The following is a 27,969-nucleotide window of genomic DNA, read 5'->3' on the forward strand; positions in this document are numbered from 1 at the left end:
GGGCAAAATAAAGTATTCTTATCTACCATGTAGCATTTATTTCTTGTCTGTATAACCTCTTGTGTTTTTCTTCTTGACTTCTAGATGTTCTACTGGCCAATGGCGCTCTTCATCCCTCCGTCCGTGTTTGCTGTCCACCTCCAGTTTAACCTCCTGTACCAGTTCTGGATCCACACCGAGGTAGACATTCTGGTTTTTTTTCTTGCCTCCGCTCCTTGCCTTGGGCATTGTCCACCAGGACCTGATTTATTGTGTATGAGAAATCTTCGTCTGACTTCCTTAAGGAGAACCATGTGTTGGCTTCTCGGGAATATATTGCTGAGTTTATAAGGAACAATGAGAGCAGTTGGTCTCAATTAGATAACATTCTTTTGTTCGATCTGTAGAATATCAGCCCCCCCTCCCGTTCCGTTCCATGTAACCGGCGTCTGCATCTTGTAACATTTTGGGTCTTGATAGGAGAATACATTTTCAATGGATTTTCCTGCCAAGGTAAAAGCAAAAAAAATAGAACCAGGTTGAGATTTCCGAAATTATTAATTGGAAATTGTGGTTGTGTCTACTTCATACCGAGGAGAATCCGGTGTTTTAGGGCGTGATGGGAAGAATCTATTCATCTGATAAAATCAAAAGTCATATTGTTTGTGGGAAGACCTGAAGGCATCTTTCACATGGTCCAAAAAGAGTCAAATCACTGAAATATCCAACATAGACCTCTAGTCAACGGTGGGGACCACAAGACCTTTCACAAGCTCTTCGGGGACACTTGTTCTACGCAACCAAGATAAGATTCCAAGCCATCGATGATGGTGGACACCTGCCCCCGGTAATTATCCTCGTAGCTCCTCATTCACTCTATATACAGTGGGGGAAATAAGTATTGGATACACGGCCGATTTTGCAAGTTTTCCCACCTACAAAGAATGGAGACGTCTATCATTTTTATCGTAGGTACACTTCACCTGTGAGAGACGGAATCTAAAAATAAAAAAACTGAAATTTACATTGTAGGATTTTTACATAATTAATTTGCATTTTATTGCATGAAATAAGTATTTGATCACCGACCAACCAGCAAGAATTCGGGCGCTCACAGACCTGTTAGCTTTTCTTTAAGAAGCCTCCTACTCCTACTGCACTCATTACCTGTATTAATTGCATTTGTTTGAACTTGTTACCTGTATAAAAGACATCGGTCCACACACTCCATCACACTCCAACCTCTTCACCATGGCCATGACCAAAGAGTTGTCTATGGACCTGGTCAATGACCTGAAAAGAACTAGGACCACAGTCTCAAACATTACTGTTATTAACACACCACGCCGTCATGGATTAAAATCCTGCACAAGGTCCTCCTGCTCACCCAGCACATGTCCAAGCCTATTTGAAGTTCGCCAATGACCATCTGTATGATTCAGAGGAGGCATGGGAGAAGGTCATGTGGTTCAGACGAGACCAAAATAGAACTTTTTGGTATCAACTCCTCTCGCCGTGTTTGGAGGAAAAAGAAGGGTGAGTAAAAACCCAAGAACACCATCCCAACCGTGAAGAATGGTGGAGGAAACATCATACTTTGGGAGTGTTATTCTGCAAAGGGGACAGGATGACTGCACCGTATTGAAGGGATGATGGATGGGGTCATGTTTCCCAAGATTTTGTCCAACAAGCTCCTCCCCTCAGTAAGAACATTGGATGGATTATGGCTGGGTCTTCCAGCATGATAATGACCCGAAACACCCAGCCAGGGCAACTAAAGAGTGGCTCCATAAGAAGCATTTCTAGGTCCTGGAGTGACCTGAACCCAATAGAAAATCTTTGGAAGGAGATGAAACTTAATGTTGCCCAGTGAGAGCCCCGAAACCTGAAAGATCTGGAGCAGATCAGTATGGAGGAGGTGCGCGCAAACCAAAGGAAACGTCCGACCTCTGTAACTGCAAACAAAGGTTTCGGTACCAAATATTAAGTTCTGTTTTTATATTGTATCAAATACTTATTTCATGCATTAAAATGCAAATTATGTAAAAATCATACAATGTGATTTTCTTGAATTTTTTTTTAGATTCTGTCTCTTACAGGTAAAGCGATAAAAATTACAGACCCTCCATTCTTTGTAGGTGGGAAAACTATCAACATCGGCAGTGTATCATATACTTATTTTCTGCATTATAGTTGTCAGTTTCTGTCAGAGTGCCCAATGTATATGGACTCTCAGCTTTCAGAAAATAGATGATAGTTTTAATTGCAGAGTGACAAAGAAGCAGACAGGCGAAATTCAAAGTCACAGCCCTTCATCTCCAACATCTGATCCCATACACAAAACAACAAGTAGCAGATATTAGTCAGTGGTTTTATTTTTGTGCATAAGAGCATTATTATAGTAGTTATATTCTTGTACATAGGAGCAGTATTATAGTAGTTATATTCTTGTACATAGGAACAGTATTATAGTAGTTATATTCTTGTACATAGTGGCAGTATTATAGTAGTTATATTCTTGTACATAGGAGCAGTATTATAGTAGTTATATTCTTGTACATAGGGAGCAATATTATAGCAGTTATATCCTTATACATAGGGGCAGTATTATAGTAGTTATATTCTTGTAAATAGGGGCAGTATTATAGTAGTTATATTCTTGTACATAGGGAGCAGTATTGCAGCAGTTTTATCCTTATACATAGGGGCAGTATTATAGTAGTTATATTCTTGTATATAGGGAGCAGTATTATAGTAGTTATATTCTTGTTCAAAGGAACAGTATTATAGTAGTTATATTCTTGTACATAGGGGCAGTATTATAGTAGTTATATTTTTATGCATAGGAGCAGTATTATAGTAGTTATATTCTTGTACATAGGGGGCAGTATTATAGTAGTTATATTTTTGTACATAGGAGCAGTATTATAGTAGTTATATTCTTGTACATAGGGGGCAGTATTATAGTACTTATATTCTTGTACATACGAGCAGTATTATAGTACTTATATTCTTGTACATAGGAGCAGTATTATAGTAATTTTATTTTTGTACATAGGAGCAGTATCATAGTAGATATATTCTTGTACATAGGAGCAGTATTATAGTAGTTATATTCTTGTACATAGGGACAGTATTATAGTAGTTATATTCTTGTACATAGGGGGCAGTATTATAGTAGTTATATTTTTGTACATAGGAGCAGTATTATAGTACTTATATTCTTGTACATAGGAGCAGTATTATAGTAATTTTATTTTTGTACATAGGAGCAGTATCATAGTAGATATATTCTTGTACATAGGAGCAGTATTATAGTAGTTATATTCTTGTACATAGGGGCAGTATTATAGTAGTTATATTCTTGTACATAGGGGGCAGTATTATAGTACTTATATTCTTGTACATAGGATCAGTATTATAGTAGTTATATTCCTGTACATAGGATCAGTATTGTAGTACTTATATTCTTGTACATAGGGGCAGTATTATAGTAGTTATATTCTTGTACATAGGGGGCAGTATTAAAGTAGCTATATTTTTACTAGATGGTGGCTCGATTCTAACGTATCGGGTATTCTAGAATATGTATAGTAGTATATAACACTGCCCACATTGTATATAGTAGAGCCCACGTAGTATATAGCAGCGCCCACGTAGTATATAGCACAGCCCACGTAGTATATAGCACAGGCCACGTAGTATATAGCAGAGCCCACATAGTATATAGCAGAGCCCACGCAGTATATAGCAGAGCCTACGTAGTATATAACACAGGCCACGTAGTATATAGCAGAGCCCACGTAGTATATAGCACAGCCCATGTAGTATATAGCACAGCCCACGTAGTATATAGCACAGCCCATGTAGTATATAGCAGAGCCCACGTAGTATATAGCAGAGCCGACGTAGTATATAGCAGAGGCCACGTAGTATATAGCACAGGCCATGTAGTTTATAGCAGAGCCCATGTAGTATATAGTAAAGCCCACCTAGTATATAGCAGAGCCCACATAGTATATAGCAGAGTCCACGTAGTATATAGCACTGCCCACGTAGTATATAGCAGAGCCTACGTAGTATATAGCAGAGCAACGTAGTATATAGCAGAGCCTACATAGTATATAGCAGAGCCCACGTAGTATATAGCAGAGCCCACGCAGTATATAGCAGAGCCCACGCAGTATATAGCAGAGCCCACGTAGTATATAACACATAGACGTATGTAACACAGCCCATGTAATATGGCAGCTTTCTGGAGACCGTCCCCGGCCCGTCCATCCATGAGAGGAGCAGATGTACAGGCGGTGGTGAGAGTGGTGGAAGCGCCATCTCCGGCAGTGCAGGAGCAGCACACGGCCTGCGCATAACAATAATAGGACACGTGTGTAGATGACGGAGAGGCCGAGGGCCCGGCCGGGAGTGTGGCTCACACGGGGCGCCCTGCAAGACTCCACAGTGCCGGCACATAGCCTGGCTCCGAAGAGCTGTTCACGTGTGGGGTGATAATCCGCCCTTCCTGTAGTCTGGCACAGAGGCCGTTGCTGGCGGAGGACATTGTGGCTGCTCCCGGTAGTGTGCGGAGCCCCGGGCACAGGTCAGATGATGGCGGCCGCTGTGATCTCTCCGTTGTATTTCCATGTCCCGCGTTGTGAGTGCTCGCTGCTTCCTCCCCATTATAACCTGGTGCACCATGTGCGGGTCATGTGTCAATAGTGACACACGCAGGGGGCACTGACAGGGGGGGAGTAGGGAGGGGCCAATTCGCGCCCCTTGTTAGCGGTGACTGGAGGGGAGTATGCGGGCGCCGGGCACTGCAGGGGAGTAGGGAGGGACTAATCGGACTGTGCCCATCGCTGATTGGTCGCGGCAGCCATGACAGGCAGCTGGCGAGACCAATCAGCGTCGCGGGATTTCCATTACGGAAGTTGAGGACAGAAAGACGGAAGTACCCCTTAGACAATTATATATATAGATACATAGGGGCAGTATTATAGTTGTTTCAGTGGGTACGTAAAGTATTCAGACCCCTTTACATTTTTCACTATTTGTTTCATGGCAGTCATTTGGTAATTCCAATAAAGTTCATTTTTTCCTCATTAATGTGCACTCTGCACCCCATCTTGACCAAAAAAACAGAAATGTAATAATTTTAGCAAATTTATTAATTATATTTTTTTTAATTTACCAAATGTCTGCAATGAAACAAAGAATGAAAATTTTAACGGGGTCTGAATACTTTTCATTCCCATTGGACATTCTTATATAAGAGCAATATTATAGGAGATATTTTCTTGTACAAATAGTAATGCGTTATTTACATTATTCTATGTAGAACTCTAGATTGCTGAATAATTTAGATTTCTTGCAGGAAGTTTTACGTTTGGACTCTTCTCTTTTGTCCATTGTATTTGCACATTCTGGTGTAGCTGAGGCAGAAGTGGCTTGTATTTCTCATCTCTCGGCTCTGTAGCGTCTCCCCCCTCCGGAGCGCCGTATTATCCTAACATGACTAACTTGCTGAGATTGTTTTATCTCCAATCATCAAATATTTTCTTTGTACGGTGTAGTGTGGACATGCGGCTACGGTTGTGTAATGCGCTCAATGAAGTAGAAAACGGCCTCATCAGGTAGAAAAACAGAATAAATAAGGATCGAATCTTAAGATTTGCGTTTTGCGAGACTAAGGAAACAAGCGGTAATCCCCTGTGTTGGTTTTGCTTGCCTCTGTCCCCTGCTGTGATTTTGCTTCACAAATGCGTCCACTGACTCCATCTGTATAAATACAGTGATCGGAGAACTTAGCGGAGTTTCTAAAGCGTAGCTACAATCTGTACATTCTATGAAATCTTTGTACATAGGAGAAGTACTATTGAGTAAAAGTTTCTCTTTTGCATTAATCTCAACACGTATATGAGATTTACATCAAGACATTTAGCTAACTACAGTTTGCTACTGCAGTTACTATCAGAGCCTGTATAAAAGCACAGGCAGGGAATGCAGCAGCAATTTTATGGTGAATCTGGATAGTAAAAAGACGTCACAGCTCACAGCTCATCCATAGAGATAGGAAGAGAAAGCCATAAAACTAAATAAACTGTACTGATAGTGTGTGACAGCACAGCAGAGAGAAAGATAAGCGAACTGTGTCATACACATTTTGAGGCCAATTTTACTGTGTTTTCAATTTGTCACAAATCTATTGGCTGCAAATTCAATTTTTGTTGAAAGATAAGGCGAATCTGGAGAATTTGAGCTGAAACGTTATTGACTCCTCTCTATTCAAAACCTTAAAGAAGAGTGAATTTTGTTGCTTACGGTTGGGTGCACGCATTGCACACGCAATTTTCCATTTGTAGTTATACCATTATCAATATTTTGGTAATGCTAAGACAGGGGATGATTACTAATCCTGGTGACTACTAATTGTCTTAAGGGAATTGTCCAACAAAATGCATTTCTACTCACAGGATAGGTGATGAATGTTAGCTTTTTGGGGGGCTGTATCAATGGACCCTCAATGATCACAAGAATGATGAAAAATAAGTTTGACTTTTTGATTTGCCACAACTTTTTCACGCGATTTGCGCCTTTTTTTCAAGTTGTGTTTTAGTTCGTTTTCTTGATTTTTAAACCAATGTGGCTTGTGAAGATTTGAGGTTGTGGGTTGTAAAGATCACGTAGGCAGGTAAACAATGCAACAATTTTTTATTCCATGTTCTTACAGAAGTTCCAAGTAGATGAGCACAGTGCAGTGCTCCCCAGTCTACAAGATCCCAACCTGGGGCCGGTAGTTCCACTGCCGCTGTACCTGGCGAGACCCACTGTTTCCCAACTTTTGGTTATCCTACAGCTTTTGCATTTCCCGCTAGTATAGTCTGTACTCACAGTCCATGCTCCTCAAGACATGACCGTAGCATGTGTATCCAGCTCCAGCCGGAAGCAACAATCCTTAGGATAGTTCCTCAAATCCAGACAACAGATCCCATGACCATAGCACACGTATCCATCTCCAATCGGTAACTGATCACCAATCTCCATAGGCCATCCATACATGGGCACCAGGACCTCAGCAACAGATCCTCGCCCATTGACATCACTGCCCCAACTCCCTCACTAAACATGTGGGCTACTGTTCTCCCTCTCTTGGGAACAACCCCCTGGATGGGCAGAAGTGTTTGCATCCTCCCCCTTAAACATTTGATGAAGAATGTTCAAGAAGCCCAGTCTCCAGCCTGTCTGCATGGTCGTGTGTTAGGGGTGCCCCCTGCAGAGAGGAGCAAAAGACACACATGCCCCCAAACATTCTTTCCTGGAGAGATTTGTGCACCTTGGAGCAAGAAAATCTCTACTACAATACAACAATAATATCCACGTACCGACCGTATCCCTTAGGGCCATGGACTCCCCTCAGGCCATTAGTCCAATAGTCTTTAATCCGTCACCAGCGCCTCACATGGTTTTTCTAGATTTATTAGACAAACTCATGAAATGGAACTTTTTATAAAAAGTTGCAAAATTTAGCTCAACTCTGCTCTAGTTCCCAATTTAGTTTTTTTTATGAACACCTGATATTTTTATTCAGAATTTTGCGACATTTTGCACAACGTGCAACGTTTAGGTAATTGGAAAATTAGTTTAAAAGAGAAAAAAAATGACAATTATGGACTGTGCACAAAATGTATGAATCTTAGTTCGATGAATTTGCCGCAAAAAGAATAATCGAAATCCACAAGTCAAAAAAGAAAAGTGACCTAGAAAAAATGCACATGATGATTCGGGCCCTTAATATTTAATGAACTCTCAAAAAATAAGCGCTAGCCATATTTTTTATTAAACAAATAACATTTTTTGAAATAAAACACCAGAGAAATTATTTAAAATCATGAGCCCGGACTCATCATTTGTGTGATTTTGTTAAGTCATTTCCCTTTTTTTTATATCTTGTAGTAGTGGTGGTTGAAATTTTTTTTTTTTATCCAAACTCATAAAAATGATGCACACAATAAATATTAAAACATTTTGTCTGTATTTAACCATTTTTGCGACTTTTTAGTGCAAAAAGTGGCACATTTTGCATAATTTCTTAAAAATTGCTAAGAAAAATAAAATAGCTAGTTTACATTAAGTCGGGTGCGACTGTAGAACTATATTTGTGTCAAATGTTGCCACTTTTTATAAAGTTCCAAATGAAGATTTAGGAGAAAACATCAAAAACCGTACACCACGACGAAAGTGGCAAAGTAAAAAGCAAAAAGCCTAAAAGCAACAGGTGTACACAAAGAAAATAGACTTAAAAAATTGCAGATGGAAAGATGAATTTAATGTAAGCAAAAAAAGACTCAAGAAGAGACCAAAAACAGGTACAAATGTAATAATGAATTGGCCACTGAGTGCACAAAAAGTACTTAAAACACAAAAATCAATAGTTGCACAGTTAAAAAAATAATATGAAATAAACATTAAATCCTGAAATGCAAAATCATGACGTCAGAAAGCAACAGCGGGGAAAGAAAAAGTTTTGGCTTCCGGAATACAGTCAGACAAAAATCGCTCCAATCTAAAGACACATCCTTTAAGGGTAATAAAGCAAGGAGAATGACTTGTGGTTTCTTTGATAATAATAATCTTTATTTTTATATAGCGCTAACATATTCTGCAGGGCTTTACAGTTTGCACACATTATCTACGCTGTCCTGATGGGGCTCACAATCTAGAATGCCTATCAGTATGTCTGTGGAATGTGGGAGGAAACTGGAGTACCCGGAGGAAACCCACACAAACACAGAGAGAACATACAAACTCTTTGCAGATGTTGTCCAGGGTGTGATTAGAACCCAGGACTCCAGCGCTGCAAGGCTGCTGTGCTAATCACTGCGCCACCGTGCTGCCCTGAACTGTTGGCGCTTTATCCTAGTTCTACAATATATGACATTATACAATAATAATATGTCTTTCCCTACAGTTCATAAACAATCTGGGTCCACTGGAGCTGATCCTCAATACTCCAAGTCATCACCGAGTCCATCATGGTAGGTTCATTGCATTATTCTAGTGGCAGAGGAGACGGGTGGCTCCGGTGTAGAGACAAAATTTGGACCCCTTTTTACTTGTGGCCAAAAAAGTACATAATATTAAAGCATAATTCATATTAGGAGACATCAGACTTTATCTTCCATTGACAGATCTCAGCCGAGATCTCAGCTTGTAGGTATTAGGATACTAAAGATAATGGTGACACCATGCCCACCGTCTACTACAGATAATGGTGACACCATGCCCACCGTCTACTACAGATAATGGTGACTCCATGCCCACCATCTACTACAGATAATGGTGACTCCATGCCCGCCATCTACTACAGATAATGGTGACACCATGCCCGCCATCTACTACAGATAATGGTGACACCATGCCCACCGTCTACTACAGATAATGGTGACTCCATGCCCACCGTCTACTACAGATAATGGTGACTCCATGCCCACCGTCTACTACAGATAATGGTGACACCATGCCCACCGTCTACTACAGATAATGGTGACACCATGCCCACCGTCTACTACAGATAATGGTGACACCATGCCCACCGTCTACTACAGATAATGGTGACACCATGCCCACCATCTACTACAGATAATGGTGACACCATGCCCGCCATCTACTACAGATAATGGTGACTCCATGCCCGGCATCTACTACAGATAATGGTGACTCCATGCCCACCGTCTACTACAGATAATGGTGACTCCATGCCCACCATCTACTACAGATAATGGTGACTCCATGCCCGCCATCTACTACAGATAATGGTGACACCATGCCCGCCATCTACTACAGATAATGGTGACACCATGCCCACCGTCTACTACAGATAATGGTGACTCCATGCCCACCGTCTACTACAGATAATGGTGACTCCATGCCCACCGTCTACTACAGATAATGGTGACTCCATGCCCCGCATCTACTACAGATAATGGTGACACCATGCCCACCGTCTACTACAGATAATGGTGACACCATGCCCACCGTCTACTACAGATAATGGTGACACCATGCCCACCATCTACTACAGATAATGGTGACACCATGTCCACCGTCTACTACAGATAATGGTGACTCCATGCCCGGCATCTACTACAGATAATGGTGACACCATGCCCACCGTCTACTACAGATAATGGTGACACCATGCCCACCGTCTACTACAGATAATGGTGACTCCATGCCCCGCATCTACTACAGATAATGGTGACACCATGCCCACCGTCTACTACAGATAATGGTGACTCCATGCCCGCCATCTACTACAGATAATGGTGACACCATGCCCGCCATCTACTACAGATAATGGTGACACCATGCCCGCCATCTACTACAGATAATGGTGACACCATGCCCACCATCTACTACAGATAATGGTGACTCCATGCCCACTGTCTACTACAGATAATGGTGACTCCATGCCCCGCATCTACTACAGATAATGGTGACACCATGCCCACCGTCTACTACAGATAATGGTGACTCCATGCCCGCCATCTACTACAGATAATGGTGACACCATGCCCGCCATCTACTACAGATAATGGTGACACCATGCCCACCGTCTACTACAGATAATGGTGACTCCATGCCCACCGTCTACTACAGATAATGGTGACTCCATGCCCACCATCTACTACAGATAATGGTGACTCCATGCCCCGCATCTACTACAGATAATGGTGACACCATGCCCACCGTCTACTACAGATAATGGTGACTCCATGCCCGCCATCTACTACAGATAATGGTGAAACCATGCCCACCTTCTACTACAGATAATGGTGACACCATGCCCAACATCTACTACAGATAATGGTGACTCCATGCCCACCGTCTACTACAGATAATGGTGACTCCATGCCCACCGTCTACTACAGATAATGGTGACTCCATGCCCACCATCTACTACAGATAATGGTGACACCATACCCACCGTCTACTACAGATAATGGTGACTCCATGCCCACCGTCTACTACAGATAATGGTGACTCCATGCCCACCGTATACTACAGATAATGGTGACACCATGCCCACCGTCTACTACAGATAATGGTGACTCCATGCCCACCATCTACTACAGATAATGGTGACACCATACCCACCGTCTACTACAGATAATGGTGACTCCATGCCCACCGTCTACTACAGATAATGGTGACTCCATGCCCACCGTATACTACAGATAATGGTGACACCATGCCCACCGTCTACTACAGATAATGGTGACTCCATGCCCACCATCTACTACAGATAATGGTGACACCATGCCCACCGTCTACTACAGATAATGGTGACTCCATGCCCACCATTTACTACAGATAATGGTGACTCCATGCCCACCGTCTACTACAGATAATGGTGACTCCATGCCCCGCATCTACTACAGATAATGGTGACACCATGCCCACCGTCTACTACAGATAATGGTGACTCCATGCCCACCATCTACTACAGATAATGGTGACTCCATACCCACCATCTACTACAGATAATGGTGACACCATGCCCACCATCTACTACAGATAATGGTGACTCCATGCCCCACATCTACTACAGATAATGGTGACACCATGCCCACCATCTACTACAGATAATGGTGACACCATGCCCAACATCTACTACAGATAATGGTGACTCCATGCCCACCATCTACTACAGATAATGGTGACACCATGCCCACCGTCTACTACAGATAATGGTGACACCATGCCCATCATCTACTACAGATAATGGTGACTCCATGCCCACCATCTACTACAGATAATGGTGACACCATGCCCACCATCTACTACAGATAATGGTGACACCATGCCCACCGTCTACTACAGATAATGGTGACACCATGCCCACCGTCTACTACAGATAATGGTGACTCCATGCCCGGCATCTACTACAGATAATGGTGACACCATGCCCACCGTCTACTACAGATAATGGTGACACCATGCCCATCATCTACTACAGATAATGGTGACTCCATGCCCACCATCTACTACAGATAATGGTGACTCCATGCCCACCATCTACTACAGATAATGGTGACACCATGCCCACCGTCTACTACAGATAATGGTGACTCCATGCCCGCCATCTACTACAGATAATGGTGACACCATGCCCACCATTTACTACAGATAATGGTGACTCCATGCCCACCGTCTACTACAGATAATGGTGACTCCATACCCACCATCTACTACAGATAATGGTGACACCATGCCCACCGTCTACTACAGATAATGGTGACACCATGCCCACCGTCTACTACAGATAATGGTGACTCCATGCCCACCGTCTACTACAGATAATGGTGACTCCATGCCCACCATCTACTACAGATAATGGTGACTCCATGCCCACCGTCTACTACAGATAATGGTGACACCATGCCCACCGTCTACTACAGATAATGGTGACTCCATGCCCACCGTCTACTACAGATAATGGTGACACCATACCCACCGTCTACTACAGATAATGGTGACTCCATGCCCACCGTCTACTACAGATAATGGTGACTCCATGCCCACCGTATACTACAGATAATGGTGACACCATGCCCACCGTCTACTACAGATAATGGTGACTCCATGCCCACCATCTACTACAGATAATGGTGACACCATACCCACCGTCTACTACAGATAATGGTGACTCCATGCCCACCGTCTACTACAGATAATGGTGACTCCATGCCCACCGTATACTACAGATAATGGTGACACCATGCCCACCGTCTACTACAGATAATGGTGACTCCATGCCCACCATCTACTACAGATAATGGTGACACCATGCCCACCGTCTACTACAGATAATGGTGACTCCATGCCCACCATTTACTACAGATAATGGTGACTCCATGCCCACCGTCTACTACAGATAATGGTGACTCCATGCCCCGCATCTACTACAGATAATGGTGACACCATGCCCACCGTCTACTACAGATAATGGTGACTCCATGCCCACCATCTACTACAGATAATGGTGACTCCATACCCACCATCTACTACAGATAATGGTGACTCCATGCCCACCATCTACTACAGATAATGGTGACACCATGCCCAGCATCTACTACAGATAATGGTGACTCCATGCCCCACATCTACTACAGATAATGGTGACACCATGCCCACCGTCTACTACAGATAATGGTGACTCCATACCCACCATCTACTACAGATAATGGTGACACCATGCCCACCGTCTACTACAGATAATGGTGACACCATGCCCACCGTCTACTACAGATAATGGTGACTCCATGCCCACCGTCTACTACAGATAATGGTGACTCCATGCCCACCATCTACTACAGATAATGGTGACACCATGCCCACCGTCTACTACAGATAATGGTGACTCCATGCCCACCATCTACTACAGATAATGGTGACTCCATGCCCCGCATCTACTACAGATAATGGTGACTCCATGCCCCACATCTACTACAGATAATGGTGACACCATGCCCAGCATCTACTACAGATAATGGTGACACCATGCCCACCATCTACTACAGATAATGGTGACTCCATGCCCAGCATCTACTACAGATAATGGTGACTCCATACCCACCATCTACTACAGATAATGGTGACACCATGCCCACCGTCTACTACAGATAATGGTGACTCCATACCCACCATCTACTACAGATAATGGTGACTCCATACCCACCATCTACTATAGATAATGGTGACTCCATGCCCAGCATCTACTACAGATAATGGTGACTCCATACCCACCATCTACTACAGATAATGGTGACACCATGCCCGGCATCTACTACAGATAATGGTGACTCCATGCCCGGCATCTACTACAGATAATGGTGACTCCATGCCCACCATCTACTACAGTTAATGGTGACTCCATGCCCACCGTCTACTACAGATAATGGTGACTCCATGCCCGGCATCTACTACAGATAATGGTCACTCCATGCCCGGCATCTACTACAGATAATGGTGACTCCATGCCCGGCATCTACTACAGATAATGGTGACTCCATGCCCACCGTCTACTACAGATAATGGTGACACCATGCCCACCGTCTACTACAGTTAATGGTGACTCCATGTCCACCGTCTACTACAGATAATGGTGACTCCATGTCCACCATCTACTACAGATAATGGTGACACCATGCCCACCGTCTACTACAGATAATGGTGACTCCATGCCCGGCATCTACCACAGATAATGGTGACTCCATGCCCACCATCTACTACAGATAATGGTGACTCCATGCCCGGCATCTACTACAGATAATGGTGACTCCATGCCCAACATCTACTACAGATAATGGTGACACCATGCCCGGCATCTACTACAGATAATGGTGACTCCATGCCCACCGTCTACTACAGATAATGGTGACACCATGCCCCGCATCTACTACAGATAATGGTGACTCCATGCCCGGCATCTACTACAGATAATGATGACACCATGCCCACCGTCTACTACAGATAATGGTGACACCATGCCCAACATCTACTACAGATAATGGTGACACCATGCCCGGCATCTACTACAGATAATGGTGACTCCATGCCCGGCATCTACTACAGATAATGGTGACACCATGCCCACCGTCTACTACAGATAATGGTGACTCCATGCCCACTGTCTACTACAGATAATGGTGACTCCATGCCCGGCATCTACCACAGATAATGGTGACTCCATGCCCACCATCTACTACAGATAATGGTGACTCCATGCCCGGCATCTACTACAGATAATGGTGACTCCATGCCCATCATCTACTACAGATAATGGTGGCTCCATATCCACCGTCTACTACAGTTAATGGTGACTCCATGTCCACCGTCTACTACAGATAATGGTGACTCCATGCCCAGCATCTACTACAGATAATGGTGACTCCATGCCCGGCATCTACTACAGATAATGATGACACCATGCCCACCGTCTACTACAGATAATGGTGACACCATGCCCAACATCTACTACAGATAATGGTGACACCATGCCCGGCATCTACTACAGATAATGGTGACTCCATGCCCGGCATCTACTACAGATAATGGTGACACCATGCGCCGCATCTACTACAGATAATGGTGACTCCATGCCCACCGTCTACTACAGATAATGGTGACTCCATGCCCACCGTCTACTACAGATAATGGTGACTCCATGCCCACCATTTACTACAGATAATGGTGACTCCATGCCCGGCATCTACTACAGATAATGGTGACACCATGTCCACCATCTACAACAGATAACGGTGACTCCATACCTACCGTCTACCACAGTTAATGGTGGCTCCATGTCCACCATCTACTACAGATAATGGTGACTCCATGCCCACCGTATACTACAGATAATGGTGACTCCATGCCCACCGTATACTACAGATAATGGTGACTCCATGCCCATCATCTATAAAAGATAATGGTGACACCATGCCCACCGTCTACTACACATAATGCTGACACCATGCCCACCGTCTACTACAGATAATTATAACACCATTACTGACCCAATCAATGTACTGAGAATATTGTTAGTATTTTTTATGTATAAACTTTCAAAAAATGTTTACAGGTAGAAACCCGTACTGCATCGATTCTAATTATGCCGGCACACTGATTATCTGGGACCGGATATTTGGTGAGTGAACACCTCGTTTTCAACTTTCTCTTATCCTTTTATTACAACGCGCTTTCTGTTAGTCACATACTAATGGATACTTCACCATATTTTTTTATTGAAAAAAAGTTCATTCATTATCATATTTGCTCCTTTTTTGTTGTTTTTGGAGTTTTTCACCTGTTTTTGATTTGCTCCAAACGCATTTTTTATTTGTGCCTTTTTTAAAGTCTATTTGATGTGCTTCTGTCTGTTTTTTTCTATGGTCATCATTGAGGACGGTGTTTGGGGTTTCCAGATGTTTTCGGCTGAGTCATCAATTACAACTTATTAAAAAGTCATCAATAATTGCACAGATTTACTCTAGTTTTCCACTGGAGTGAGTTTCTGTATGCCTGCACATTTTGGAATAGTTTAGCAGAATATGTGACTTTTTGCGTTGAAAAAATAGGTTGAAAAAAATGAAAAGCATTTTTTGATTTTGCGCAAAATTCATTAACTACTTGTGCAGTTATTAAAAATTTGGTGCCAAAAACATCAATGTGTAGCACAAAAAAAAAAGTAACCTAAAGAAAAATCAAATGATTAAAGGGGTGAAAAGACTCTTGGTGAATCCATTAAATGCTTATTTACCCAAAAAATAAAAATGAGAATATTTAAGTTTTGCCTCCAGAAATGCCCCGAAACACCCCCAAATGCCCACTTTATGAAGTGGTTTTTCCAACCATCTACCGGGATTAAAAATTAAGACCGCTGGTAAGTACAGTATGTAAATCAATGAGCCCTTATGTGGCTTAATCATTTGCCCACTCTGTCCCAGCCCTGCACCACTGGTTTTGCATGGTTTTCTTGTGAACACATTTTTGGGCCAATTTTTACAAATGTATTTCTGGGTCCATTTTACACTAAAATTCCCAATGATTCTTCTCAATTAATTTAGTTTTTTTAAAGAGGTCCTGTCTCTTCCCATCAATATGTAATGTATTTTTATTAACCTGGTGTAAATGCCGCTGTTCTCCTGAATCCGGCGTTGTTTTTCCTTTGTTCCTGCTCCTCTCCGTTCCTGAGATATGGCCACTTCTTCATTGTATATAGTTCTAGTCTTTTTAGACAACTGGGCGCGATCTTCAGGTGTTCCTCGTGGGTGCCTTTTTGAAGACCACACCCAGTTGGATTAAAGAAAAATAATATATACATTTAGGAAAGAAGGAGCCATATCTCAGGAACGGAGAGCAGCAGGAGCAAAAGAAAAGTGACGCCGGATTCAGGAGAACAGCGGCATTTCCACCAGGGTGAAAATTGAATATTTATGGCAAGTGACAGGTTCTGTTTAATAAACCAAAACTACCGTAATTGAACTGAATCACACAGATTAAAGGTGTAATGTATTGGACCCTTTGTAAAATGAACCCAAAATACCGCCCAAAAATGTAAAAAAATATATAAACTCTCGAGTCACTCTTTTCTATTAAGTTGTTAATTCTTTTTAGATGGATTTTATTTTTCTCAGCTCAGTACCTCTTTTTCTGTTCCCATACTGCCCAATATGTAGCAAAATTTATCACAAGGTGACATAAAAAAAGACGCAAGAAATTGTTGTTACTATTAGTTAAAAAAAAACAATGGTGAGAAAATTTCTGTAATTTTTTTTTTACAAAATTTCCAAACGTGTTTTGTTATTTTTTTTAATGTTTACATTTTTTATATACTTTAGTCTAGTTTGTGTTTCCCCCCCCACAATTGTAATATTTTTTTTTCTGCGGCTGGTGCTTGCTCTCCTGGCTGCTTTGAGCCTTTATGTGTAATTAGAGAGGATTGCGCACGTAAGAGCTCATCAATATTCCGGCTACACACACCCGGCGTTTGTTAAGCTCCCTGGATTATGATACTTGGCTCGCGCTGCCGAATCAACTTCTGGCTCCTGACTGACTGCGCGGCAATCAGCACCATGAAATGATATATACGAGTGATAGATTACGCTATCCTATAAATACATTTTAAAGCAGCTAATTATATGCATTTGTTGACTTAACAACAGCAACAGTGTGTCGAGAGAAAAATGGTAAATCAACGAGACAAATTATGCGGAAGGGAAAATTAATTACGGTACCTGGATCTTTGTATATAATTAGTAAACGTGATTTATTATTTTCTGCTTTTAAGGAACTTTCGTGCCGGAAAAAGACAAAGTTGTGTACGGTCTGACCCACCCAGTAAATACGTTTGACCCATTCAATGTCCAGGTAATTTTATTTAATTTTTTACGTTCAGTGTGATTGTCTATTTTTGGGTATATTATGGATCTTCAAGGTAATTCAATGTTAATTTGATCACTGCACGTGGGACCTTAATTGATCAGTTGTGATCATTGGAAGAATCCACTACCAAGTGTTCAATTTCCCTGCAGTGCCACCGCAGGACAAAAAAAGTATTACAGTTATAAAAGTTTGACCTTCAAGTGACTTTTTTTTTTAACATTCAATATTATTTTATTTCTCTGAATATTATGGATTTTGAAAGATCTCAAAAGGGTAATTTGATCACTGCAGTTGTGTCCTTCAGTGATCAACTGTGATTATTGGAGGAACCCACTAGAAAGTGTTCAATTTCCGTACAGGACAAATGAAGGATTACAGTTCTGAACCATCCAGTAAATAAGTTTGAAATACTCAATGTCCAGGTGATTTTTTTTTTTAATTTATTACTATCCTATGTTTGGATCCTCCAGTGATCAGCTGTGATCAGTAGAGGAACCAACTAGCAAGTGTTTAATTTCCCTACAGTGCCACCACAGGACAAATGAAGTATCACAGTTATGAGTCATCCAGTAAAAAAAAAAATTTGATGACCAGGTGATTTTTTTCATTAAATATTTAGTATAATTTTACATTTCTGGATATTATTAATTTTGAAGGCTCTCAAAATTGTAATGTGATCACTGCAGTTGGGACCTCCAGTGCTCAGTCTTGGGTTCAGATCCCAACATGGACAACATGTTCAAGGATTTTGCATGTTCTCCCCATATTTGTGAGGACTTCTTCTTTTTCCCCACACTCCAAGGACTGAAGACTAAGACAGGGACCTATTGGAGGGCAAACGCCTTACATTCTCTACCAGCTAAGGACTAACTCACCCTCCACAAAACTCAACAACTAGTCTGGAAACTGGAAACCTAGGACCTGATCATTCTTATCTATGCAACATATCACGCTGACATATAAGCACAGTATGGCAGTGTTATTTGGGCACTATTGTGCATTAGTATATTGTAATATCACTCAGTCCTACATATTTCTAATTTTTTCAAAATTCATTGATTGGATGTTGTTTCCATTTTTATAAAATAAGCAGTGGACATCCACATCATTTTTGTCCACCGCATATTCTTGCGTTGCCACCGATACCGCATCAGTAGACATTATTGTAAAAGTGACAAACACCTAAACGGAAAGGTAAATTAATGATACTTCTTAGTAATGCTTTGTTTCCATGGTTTAACCCTGCTGTTGTCTTCGGTCTGGGGAGACCGATTTTGAACTTTGGTATTTTTGGGGGTGTTCAAGATGCGGTTCTGAAACTTGTGGTTGATTGACTTAAATGAGGATGGGTCGGTCGGCCACGGGTTTCAGAGCCGCATCTTGAATATTTTAAAGAATATTGAAGTTCAAGGTCGGTCGTTTTTGACCGAAGACAACAGCAGGGTTAATCTAACTCATCTGATAAAATTGATTTTCAACTGTGAGATGAATTAAAGTTGAGCCCAAAATTTTGCAGCAGGGACTGGTTTCAGTGGCCACATCGGTCAGTGCATGGCTGACCAAGCCAGACCCTGCACACTCTCTGCTGCTTGCCGACATCCCCGGTGTCTCTTCTGATTAGTATGCCAGGTGCGACGTCATGAGTATGTCATGATACAGCAATGGTGTTGCAACAGACCAACTCATGAGAAGAGGAGAACGTAGGTAACAGGACTACCGGCGTGGCTGCTGAACCAGGGAGGAGCCTGCAAATTTTCTTGCTCAACTCCAGCAAATTCCCATTTTTTAATGGCTTTATTGCATCGAATTTATTCAATTATATTCAGGGTCCAAATTAAAAAATTAACTCATTCATGATTTTTTATTTCATAAACTGTCCATAAAGTTGGGGTAGGACCTAATCCGAGGCCACCGAGGCTGCACATAACCGTAGAGTGGGCGTTCAGGTTTATGTTTTTGACTCCACTTTGGAAATGTCCTTGCGACATTAAAGCAGCTGTGGAGGTCTCCCCCCAACCCCGGACCACAAAGCTATTAATCAGTGGCTCTGCTGCTTGTTTATAATGTTCCCTTTTTGTACTCTGTATATAAGATGACGACCAATGCTAATTAACCATTGAAGACTCTCAGATGAGTTCCAGTTTGTGTCTATTCATCACCTTCCTCCTTGATTACAGCTCTGGATGAAATACTGACTCACTGCCTTGTAAAACGCCTCATTTGCTAAGGGGAATGTGTAGAGCTGGGACTCACGCTGAGCCGCCTGGTGTTTATAAACATTTATTGGCTGAAATGTTATGTCTTTTTTTAACTTTTTTATATTATGTTAACACGAAGATATATTTTTCTAAGACATTTGAGGGATTAAGAAGATTCATAACCTGTAAAAGAGCTTCAATACACATAAAAATAATCTATATAAAAACTTAAGTCCCTAAGTACGTAAATTTCATTACTTATTTTTATAGTGATTCTGAGTCACATCCAATATTATACTGCAATCTCTACTGCGTACATACATTACTGATCCTGAGTTACCTCCTGTATTATACCCCAGAGCTGCACTCACTATTCTGCTGGTGCAGTCACTGTGTACATACATTACATTACTGATCCTGAGTTACCTCCTGTATTATACCCCAGAGCTGCACTCAATATTCTGCTGGTGCAGTCACTGTGTACATACATTACATTACTGATCCTGAGTTACATCCTTTATTATACTCCAGAGCTGCACTCAATATTCTGCTGGTGCAGTCACTGTGTACATACATTACATTACTGATCCTGAGTTACATCCTGTATTATACTCCAGAGCTGCACTCACTATTCTGCTGGTGCAGTCACTGTGTACATATATTACATTACTGATCCTGAGTTACATCCTTTATTATACTCCAGAGCTGCACTCACTATTCTGCTGGTGCAGTCACTGTGTACATACATTACATTACTGATCCTGAGTTACATCCTGTATTATACTCCAGAGCTGCACTCACTATTCTGCTGGTGCAGTCACTGTGTACATACATTACATTACTGATCCTGAGTTACATCCTTTATTATACTCCAGAGCTGCACTCACTATTCTGCTGGTGCAGTCACTGTGTACATACATTACATTACTGATCCTGAGTTACATCCTGTATTATACTCCAGAGCTGCACTCAATATTCTGCTGGTGCAGTCACTGTATACATACATTACATTACTGATCCTGAGTTACATCCTGTATTATACTCCAGAGCTGCACTCAATATTCTGCTGGTGCAGTCACTGTGTACATACATTACATTACTGATCCTGAGTTACCTCCTGTATTATACCCCAGAGCTGCACTCAATATTCTGCTGGTGCAGTCACTGTGTACATACATTACATTACTGATCCTGAGTTACCTCCTGTATTATACCTCAGAGCTGCACTCAATATTCTGCTGGTGCAGTCACTGTGTACATACATTACATTACTGATCCTGAGTTACATCCTGTATTATACTCCAGAGCTGCTCTCACTATTCTGCTGGTGGAGTCACTGTGTACATACATTACATTACTGATCCGGAGTTACCTCCTGTATTATACCGCAGAGCTGCACTCACTATTCTGCTGGTGCAGTCACTGTGTACATACATTACATTACTGATCCTGAGTTACATCCTGTATTATACCGCAGAGCTGCTCTCACTATTCTGCTGGTGCAGTCACTGTGTACATACATTACATTACTGATCCTGAGTTACATCCTGTATTATACTCCAGAGCTGCACTGACTATTCTGCTGGTGCAGTCACTGTGTACATACATTACATTACTGATCCTGAGTTACATCCTGTATTATACTCCAGAGCTGCACTCACTATTCTGCTGGTGCAGTCACTGTGTACATACATTACATTACTGATCCTGAGTTACATCCTGTATTATACACCAGAGCTGCACTCACTATTCTGCTGGTGCAGTCACTGTGTACATACATTACTGATCCTGAGTTACATCCTGTATTATATTCCAGAGCTGCACTCACTATTCTGCTGGTGCAGTCACTGTGTACATACATTACATTACTGATCCTGAGTTACCTCCTGTATTATACCCCAGAGCTGCACTCACTATTCTGCTGGTGCAGTCACTGTGTACATACATTACATTACTGATCCTGAGTTACATCCTCTATTATACCCCAGAGCTGCACTCACTATTCTGCTGGTGCAGTCACTGTGTACATACATTACATTACTGATCCTGAGTTACATCCTGTATTATACTCCAGATCTGCACTCACTATTCTGCTGGTGCAGTCACTGTGTACATACATTACATTACTGATCCTGAGTTACATCCTGTATTATACTCCAGATCTGCACTCACTATTCTGCTGGTGCAGTCACTGTGTACATACATTACATTACTGATCCTGAGTTACATCCTGTATTATACTCCAGAGCTGCACTCACTATTCTGCTGGTGCAGTCACTGCGTACATACATTACATTACTGATCCTGAGTTACATCCTTTATTATACTCCAGAGCTGCTCTCACTATTCTGCTGGTGCGTCACTGTGTACATACATTACATTACTGATCCTGAGTTACCTCCTGTATTATACCCCAGAGCTGCACTCAATATTCTGCTGGTGCAGTCACTGTATACATACATTACATTACTGATCCTGAGTTACCTCCTGTGTTATACCCCAGAGCTGCACTCAATATTCTGCTGGTGCAGTCACTGTGTACATACATTACATTACTGATCCTGAGTTACATCCTGTATTATACTCCAGAGCTGCTCTCACTATTCTGCTGGTGGAGTCACTGTGTACATACATTACATTACTGATCCTGAGTTACCTCCTGTATTATACCCCAGAGCTGCACTCAATATTCTGCTGGTGCAGTCACTGTGTACATACATTACATTACTGATCTTGAGTTACATCCTGTATTATACTCCAGAGCTGCTCTCACTATTCTGCTGGTGGAGTCACTGTGTACATACATTACATTACTGATCCTGAGTTACCTCCTGTATTATACCGCAGAGCTGCTCTCACTATTCTGCTGGTGCAGTCACTGTGTACATACATTACATTACTGATCCTGAGTTACATCCTGTATTATACCCCAGAGCTGCACTCACTATTCTGCTGGTGCAGTCACTGTGTATATACATTACATTACTGATCCTGAGTTACATCCTGTATTATACCGCAGAGCTGCTCTCACTATTCTGCTGGTGCAGTCACTGTGTACATACATTACATTACTGATCCTGAGTTACATCCTGTATTATACTCCAGAGCTGCACTCACTATTCTGCTGGTGCAGTCACTGTGTACATACATTACATTACTGATCCGGAGTTACCTCCTGTATTATACCGCAGAGCTGCTCTCACTATTCTGCTGGTGCAGTCACTGTGTACATACATTACATTACTGATCCTGAGTAACCTCCTGTATTATACCGCAGAGCTGCACTCACTATTCTGCTGGTGCAGTCACTGTGTACATACATTACATTACTGATCCTGAGTTACATCCTGTATTATACCGCAGAGCTGCTCTCACTATTCTGCTGGTGCAGTCACTGTGTACATACATTACATTACTGATCCTGAGTTACATCCTGTATTATACTCCAGAGCTGCACTCACTATTCTGCTGGTGCAGTCACTGTGTACATACATTACATTACTGATCCTGAGTTACATCCTGTATTATACACCAGAGCTGCACTCACTATTCTGCTGGTGCAGTCACTGTGTACATACATTACTGATCCTGAGTTACATCCTGTATTATACCCCAGAGCTGCACTCACTATTCTGCTGATGCAGTCACTGTGTACATACATTACATTACTGATCCTGAGTTACATCCTGTATTATACTCCAGAGCTGCACTCACTATTCTCCTGGTGCAGTCACTGTGTACATACATTACATTACTGATCCTGAGTTACATCCTTTATTATACTCCAGAGCTGCACTCACTATTCTGCTGGTGCAGTCACTGTGTACATACATTACATTACTGATCCTGAGTTAAATCCTGTATTATACTCCAGAGCTGCACTCACTATTCTGCTGGTGCAGTCACTGTGTACATACATTACATTACTGATCCTGAGTTAAATCCTGTATTATACTCCAGAGCTGCACTCACTATTCTGCTGGTGCAGTCACTGTGTACATACATTACCTTACTGATCCTGAGTTACATCCTTTATTATCCTCCAGAGCTGCACTCACTAGAGACGTGTCACCTTTCTTATGGGCTTTCAGTGTCTGTCATCAGACTTTGTGACTATTTCCAGGAGTATCGATTAGAGGAATTCACGTGACATTTATATGTTTTTATAGTTGCAGCATTGTGTCTACATGTGGAAAACATTTTGGAGCACGCCTGGTTTCTTGAACAAATTGTCTGTAATATTTAAAGGACCAGGATGGGGACCGGGAAAACCTCGGCTTGGACTCGCGGAAGAACTTCCAAAAGTACGTTATTATATTTCAATGTAAGTTTATATTTTTTTTTAGATCCCAAAACATCAGTGATGAAAATGTAGCCGAATTCCAGGGTGATAAACGTATTGTTTGTTGGTGTCGTGGAGCTGAGGCTGTCAATGCTCCAAGGCTAAAGGGGCCGATTCATGTCTATGGGTTCATGTGTCCCATGATTTCTGCCAATTATAGGACAAATCTGCCAGTAAAGAGCGAGATATTGATACATATCATAGAATTAATTATTGCTGGAGTATTAATCAATTTTAGGAGGTTAATGTCTAATTTAAGGGTCCTAGAATATGGGAGTATAATAAGGTTTTTTTCTTTTTTTAACCCCTTCTCTTTTTTATTACAACCTTTAGATTATTGTCTTTCAATAAAGGTTCGGGGATGTTATGTTTCTTCAATATTTGTTATGTTTCTTCAATGTTAACTCCGCCCTCGAGGAACCCTGGCTGAAGAGAATCTATACTGCAGTCCCTATATTCAGTATTTCATATACTTACAGTCATTTGTGCACTTTTTGATTGATTGCAGGTTACCGGAGATGAAAAACCCTATGACCCAACACTGTCAACATCCTCACAGATATATGCGATGGGTCATTTTATTCTCCTCCTTGGCATCTATCAGCACATGTTTAAAGCTAAATTTGTAAGTTTTTATGTTACGGAGAATGTTGGAAACTGTTACAGATTCTGAGAATGAATAATATACGTAAAAGGCTACAAAAAGTATAAAAAAAATGAAATAAAAATAACTTAATATTGACATAAAATCAGAAATAATAATAATAATAATAATAATAAATCAAATACTTGCAGGTCCCATTTCCTCCTGTCTTTCTTTTTCACACATAATTGTTTATTGCACACGGCCTCTGTTAGATCTGGCAATGACATGGTTGATTTCTGGATTTCTGAGTGTCATTTATACAGTTGAAATATTGGATTTTTTTTGTTGTATCCAGGGTTTTAGTATCATGCAAAAAAAAAAACAACAACTTTGCAGTAAAAAAAAATTGTATAGTCTTTTATGACTTCTTGGGATGGCATAATATGCAAATAATAATAATAATATTTTGTGTAGAAAAAATATAATTATTACATATAAAAAATTAAATATACGCAGTGCTACAGTCAACCCAAATTGTATCCATCACCTGCACGGATCACCCACAAATAAACATTTATTTTTTTTTATTTTTAGCATTTTGCATCTAATCGAAGGAAATAAGGGAAACATATTGATATGAAAATTATGTAAAAAAACAAATGCCCTAACATAAAAAAGCAACAAATCCTTTACCACCTTTGGGTGCAAAAATACTAAAAGTGTCTATGCAATTAAAACAAGTAATCTGGTCAAGATGGGTTTAAAGGGGACCTGTCGCCAGGTCAATAGTCCTTTTTTATATGTATATTACTATTCTTGCTGTTCCCACAAGTATGTTCTTTTTTTTTTTAATCCTATATTTATGGTGTTCACCAGGGTAGCATTTTCCTTCCAGGATCCTCAGGGGCGTGTCTTTAGGCTGCCCTATATTATTACCCTCTTCCCTAAGAAAGACCATAAAAATGTGTAATATATAAAAATTCCCCTATCTGTGGAACTGTATGGTGGATTAAATAAAAAAAAACACATGATACTCATGGGAAAAGTAGGAATAAAATAATAGCAAAAACTGAACACTTGTGACCTGGTGGCTGGTCCCTTTTTAAGGATATTATATTTTTTTATTTTTCTATTTGCAGGTGTTAACGCAAACAATACTTCTTGTGAGGATTCTTTACATTCTCTTGACCTTAACAGCTTTTGGATACATCCTGGAGAACAAGTGAGCACTTCATTTATTAATCCACTACTTTTTTTTATATATAAATTGTTCTTAAAGGGGAATTCCAGTGTTATGAAAAATAAATATTAGTATGTAATAACTCGAGTTACACATTCAGAATCATCCAATTAAAAGCTTAAAGGGGAAATAAAGGGCAATTTTTTTTCTCTGTGAAATAGCGCCATTGTCTTCTACAGGTCGTGTGTGGAATTGCAGCTCAGCCCGTTTCACTAACCCAAATACCAGCTAAGATAACGGCGCGGCAATGTGTTCAGTACAGCATTTGTATTTCCTTTTTAAAGGGATGGATTATAATTGTGGCCACCTCCGTTATTTGTAGGGGCATTTAATCCCTGATTCTTAAAGGGATTCACTGTCCAATTTATGAATCATCCATGTTTATGTTCATCACAGATTCTAGCAGCATTCCATGTTTTGTAACCATATTTCTCTTCTTTTTTGTGTTTTTTGTTGTTGCCATTTTTGAAAAATCGTCAACAGGAAGTGCAGTCTCGTCGGCGGCCATTTTTGAATTAGCTCATACCATTCCTCTAATTTCTGATTTTGGTTCAGTTTTTTTCATCCTCAGTTAACTTTTGAGCTAAATTCCAGGAAAATCCCCAGATATGAGCACAGAACGTTATCTCCCGGTATGTGTCATATAGAGCCGTATATTGTAAAAAGACCCCCCTGTAACACTGTGCACCTCACATTGGAGCCTTCAGTCAGAGGTGCTCCTCCGGAGTGTACCCCAAATATCCCGCTAATGTCCCCCATTGTACCCCACTGTGTGCCCAGCACAAGAGCAGGGGGCAGATATGGTAAAAATGAGAGCAGATGTGTAACCTCATGATACGAAGCTTGATGAGCTGAAACTGGAATTTACCATTAAAAAGATATATAGTATATGATTCTAGAGAAAATGCATTTTATTTATTTTATATATGTTCATTTTAGACCCAAAGCAGCAGTTTTGGAAACCGTCCGATGTTTCTTATTCCTGATGCTTCAAAGACATGGATACTTAACGACGGACATTCCCAATTTCACAGCAATATGTGAGGTAAGAAAACCGACACTGAATACAAGAGATAGAGAGATAATAAATATATAGATAATATAGATAGATGATACATAGATCATAGATAGATAGATAGATAGATAGATAGATAGATAGATAGATAGATAATAGAGATAGATGATAAATAGATAGATAGATAGATAGATAGATAGATGATAGATTGATAATAGATAGATAGATAATAGATAGATTATAGATAGATAGATAATAGATATTAGATAGATAATAGATAGATAGATAATAGATAGAAAGATAGATAGATAGATAGATAGATAGATAGATAGATAGATAGATAGATAGATAGGTAATAGATTGATAATAGATAGATAGATAGATAACAGATAGATAGATAGATAGATAGATAGATAGATAGATAGATAGATAGATAGATAGATAGATAATAGATAGATAATAGATAGATAGATAACAGATAGATAGATAGATAGATAGATAGATAGATAAATAATAGATTGATAATAGATAGATAGATAATAGATAGATAGATAATAGATTGATAATAGATAGATAGATAATAGATTGATAATAGATAGATAATAGATAGATAATAGATAGATAGATAGATAGATAGATGATAGATAGATAGATAATAGATTGATA

At 40.8% G+C, this 27,969-nt stretch overlaps 1 protein-coding gene across 1 annotated transcript in view; it reads left to right on the forward strand.

The window, feature by feature from the left end:
* The window catches only part of AGMO (alkylglycerol monooxygenase), a 250,034-nt gene that overhangs the window by 111,219 nt on the left and 110,846 nt on the right, over positions 1-27,969 (forward strand). Inside the window, exons 6-13 of the mRNA XM_069729308.1 lie at positions 85-180; positions 8,945-9,011; positions 15,620-15,685; positions 17,828-17,907; positions 24,290-24,424; positions 24,971-25,087; positions 26,188-26,270; positions 27,228-27,333. Coding sequence (XP_069585409.1) covers positions 85-180; positions 8,945-9,011; positions 15,620-15,685; positions 17,828-17,907; positions 24,290-24,424; positions 24,971-25,087; positions 26,188-26,270; positions 27,228-27,333 — 750 coding nt within the window. The remainder of the gene's footprint in view (positions 1-84; positions 181-8,944; positions 9,012-15,619; positions 15,686-17,827; positions 17,908-24,289; positions 24,425-24,970; positions 25,088-26,187; positions 26,271-27,227; positions 27,334-27,969) is intronic.

The sequence above is a fragment of the Ranitomeya imitator genome, chromosome 6 (genome assembly GCF_032444005.1).
Source record: "Ranitomeya imitator isolate aRanImi1 chromosome 6, aRanImi1.pri, whole genome shotgun sequence".
In the NCBI taxonomy this organism is placed as follows: Eukaryota; Metazoa; Chordata; class Amphibia; order Anura; family Dendrobatidae; genus Ranitomeya; species Ranitomeya imitator.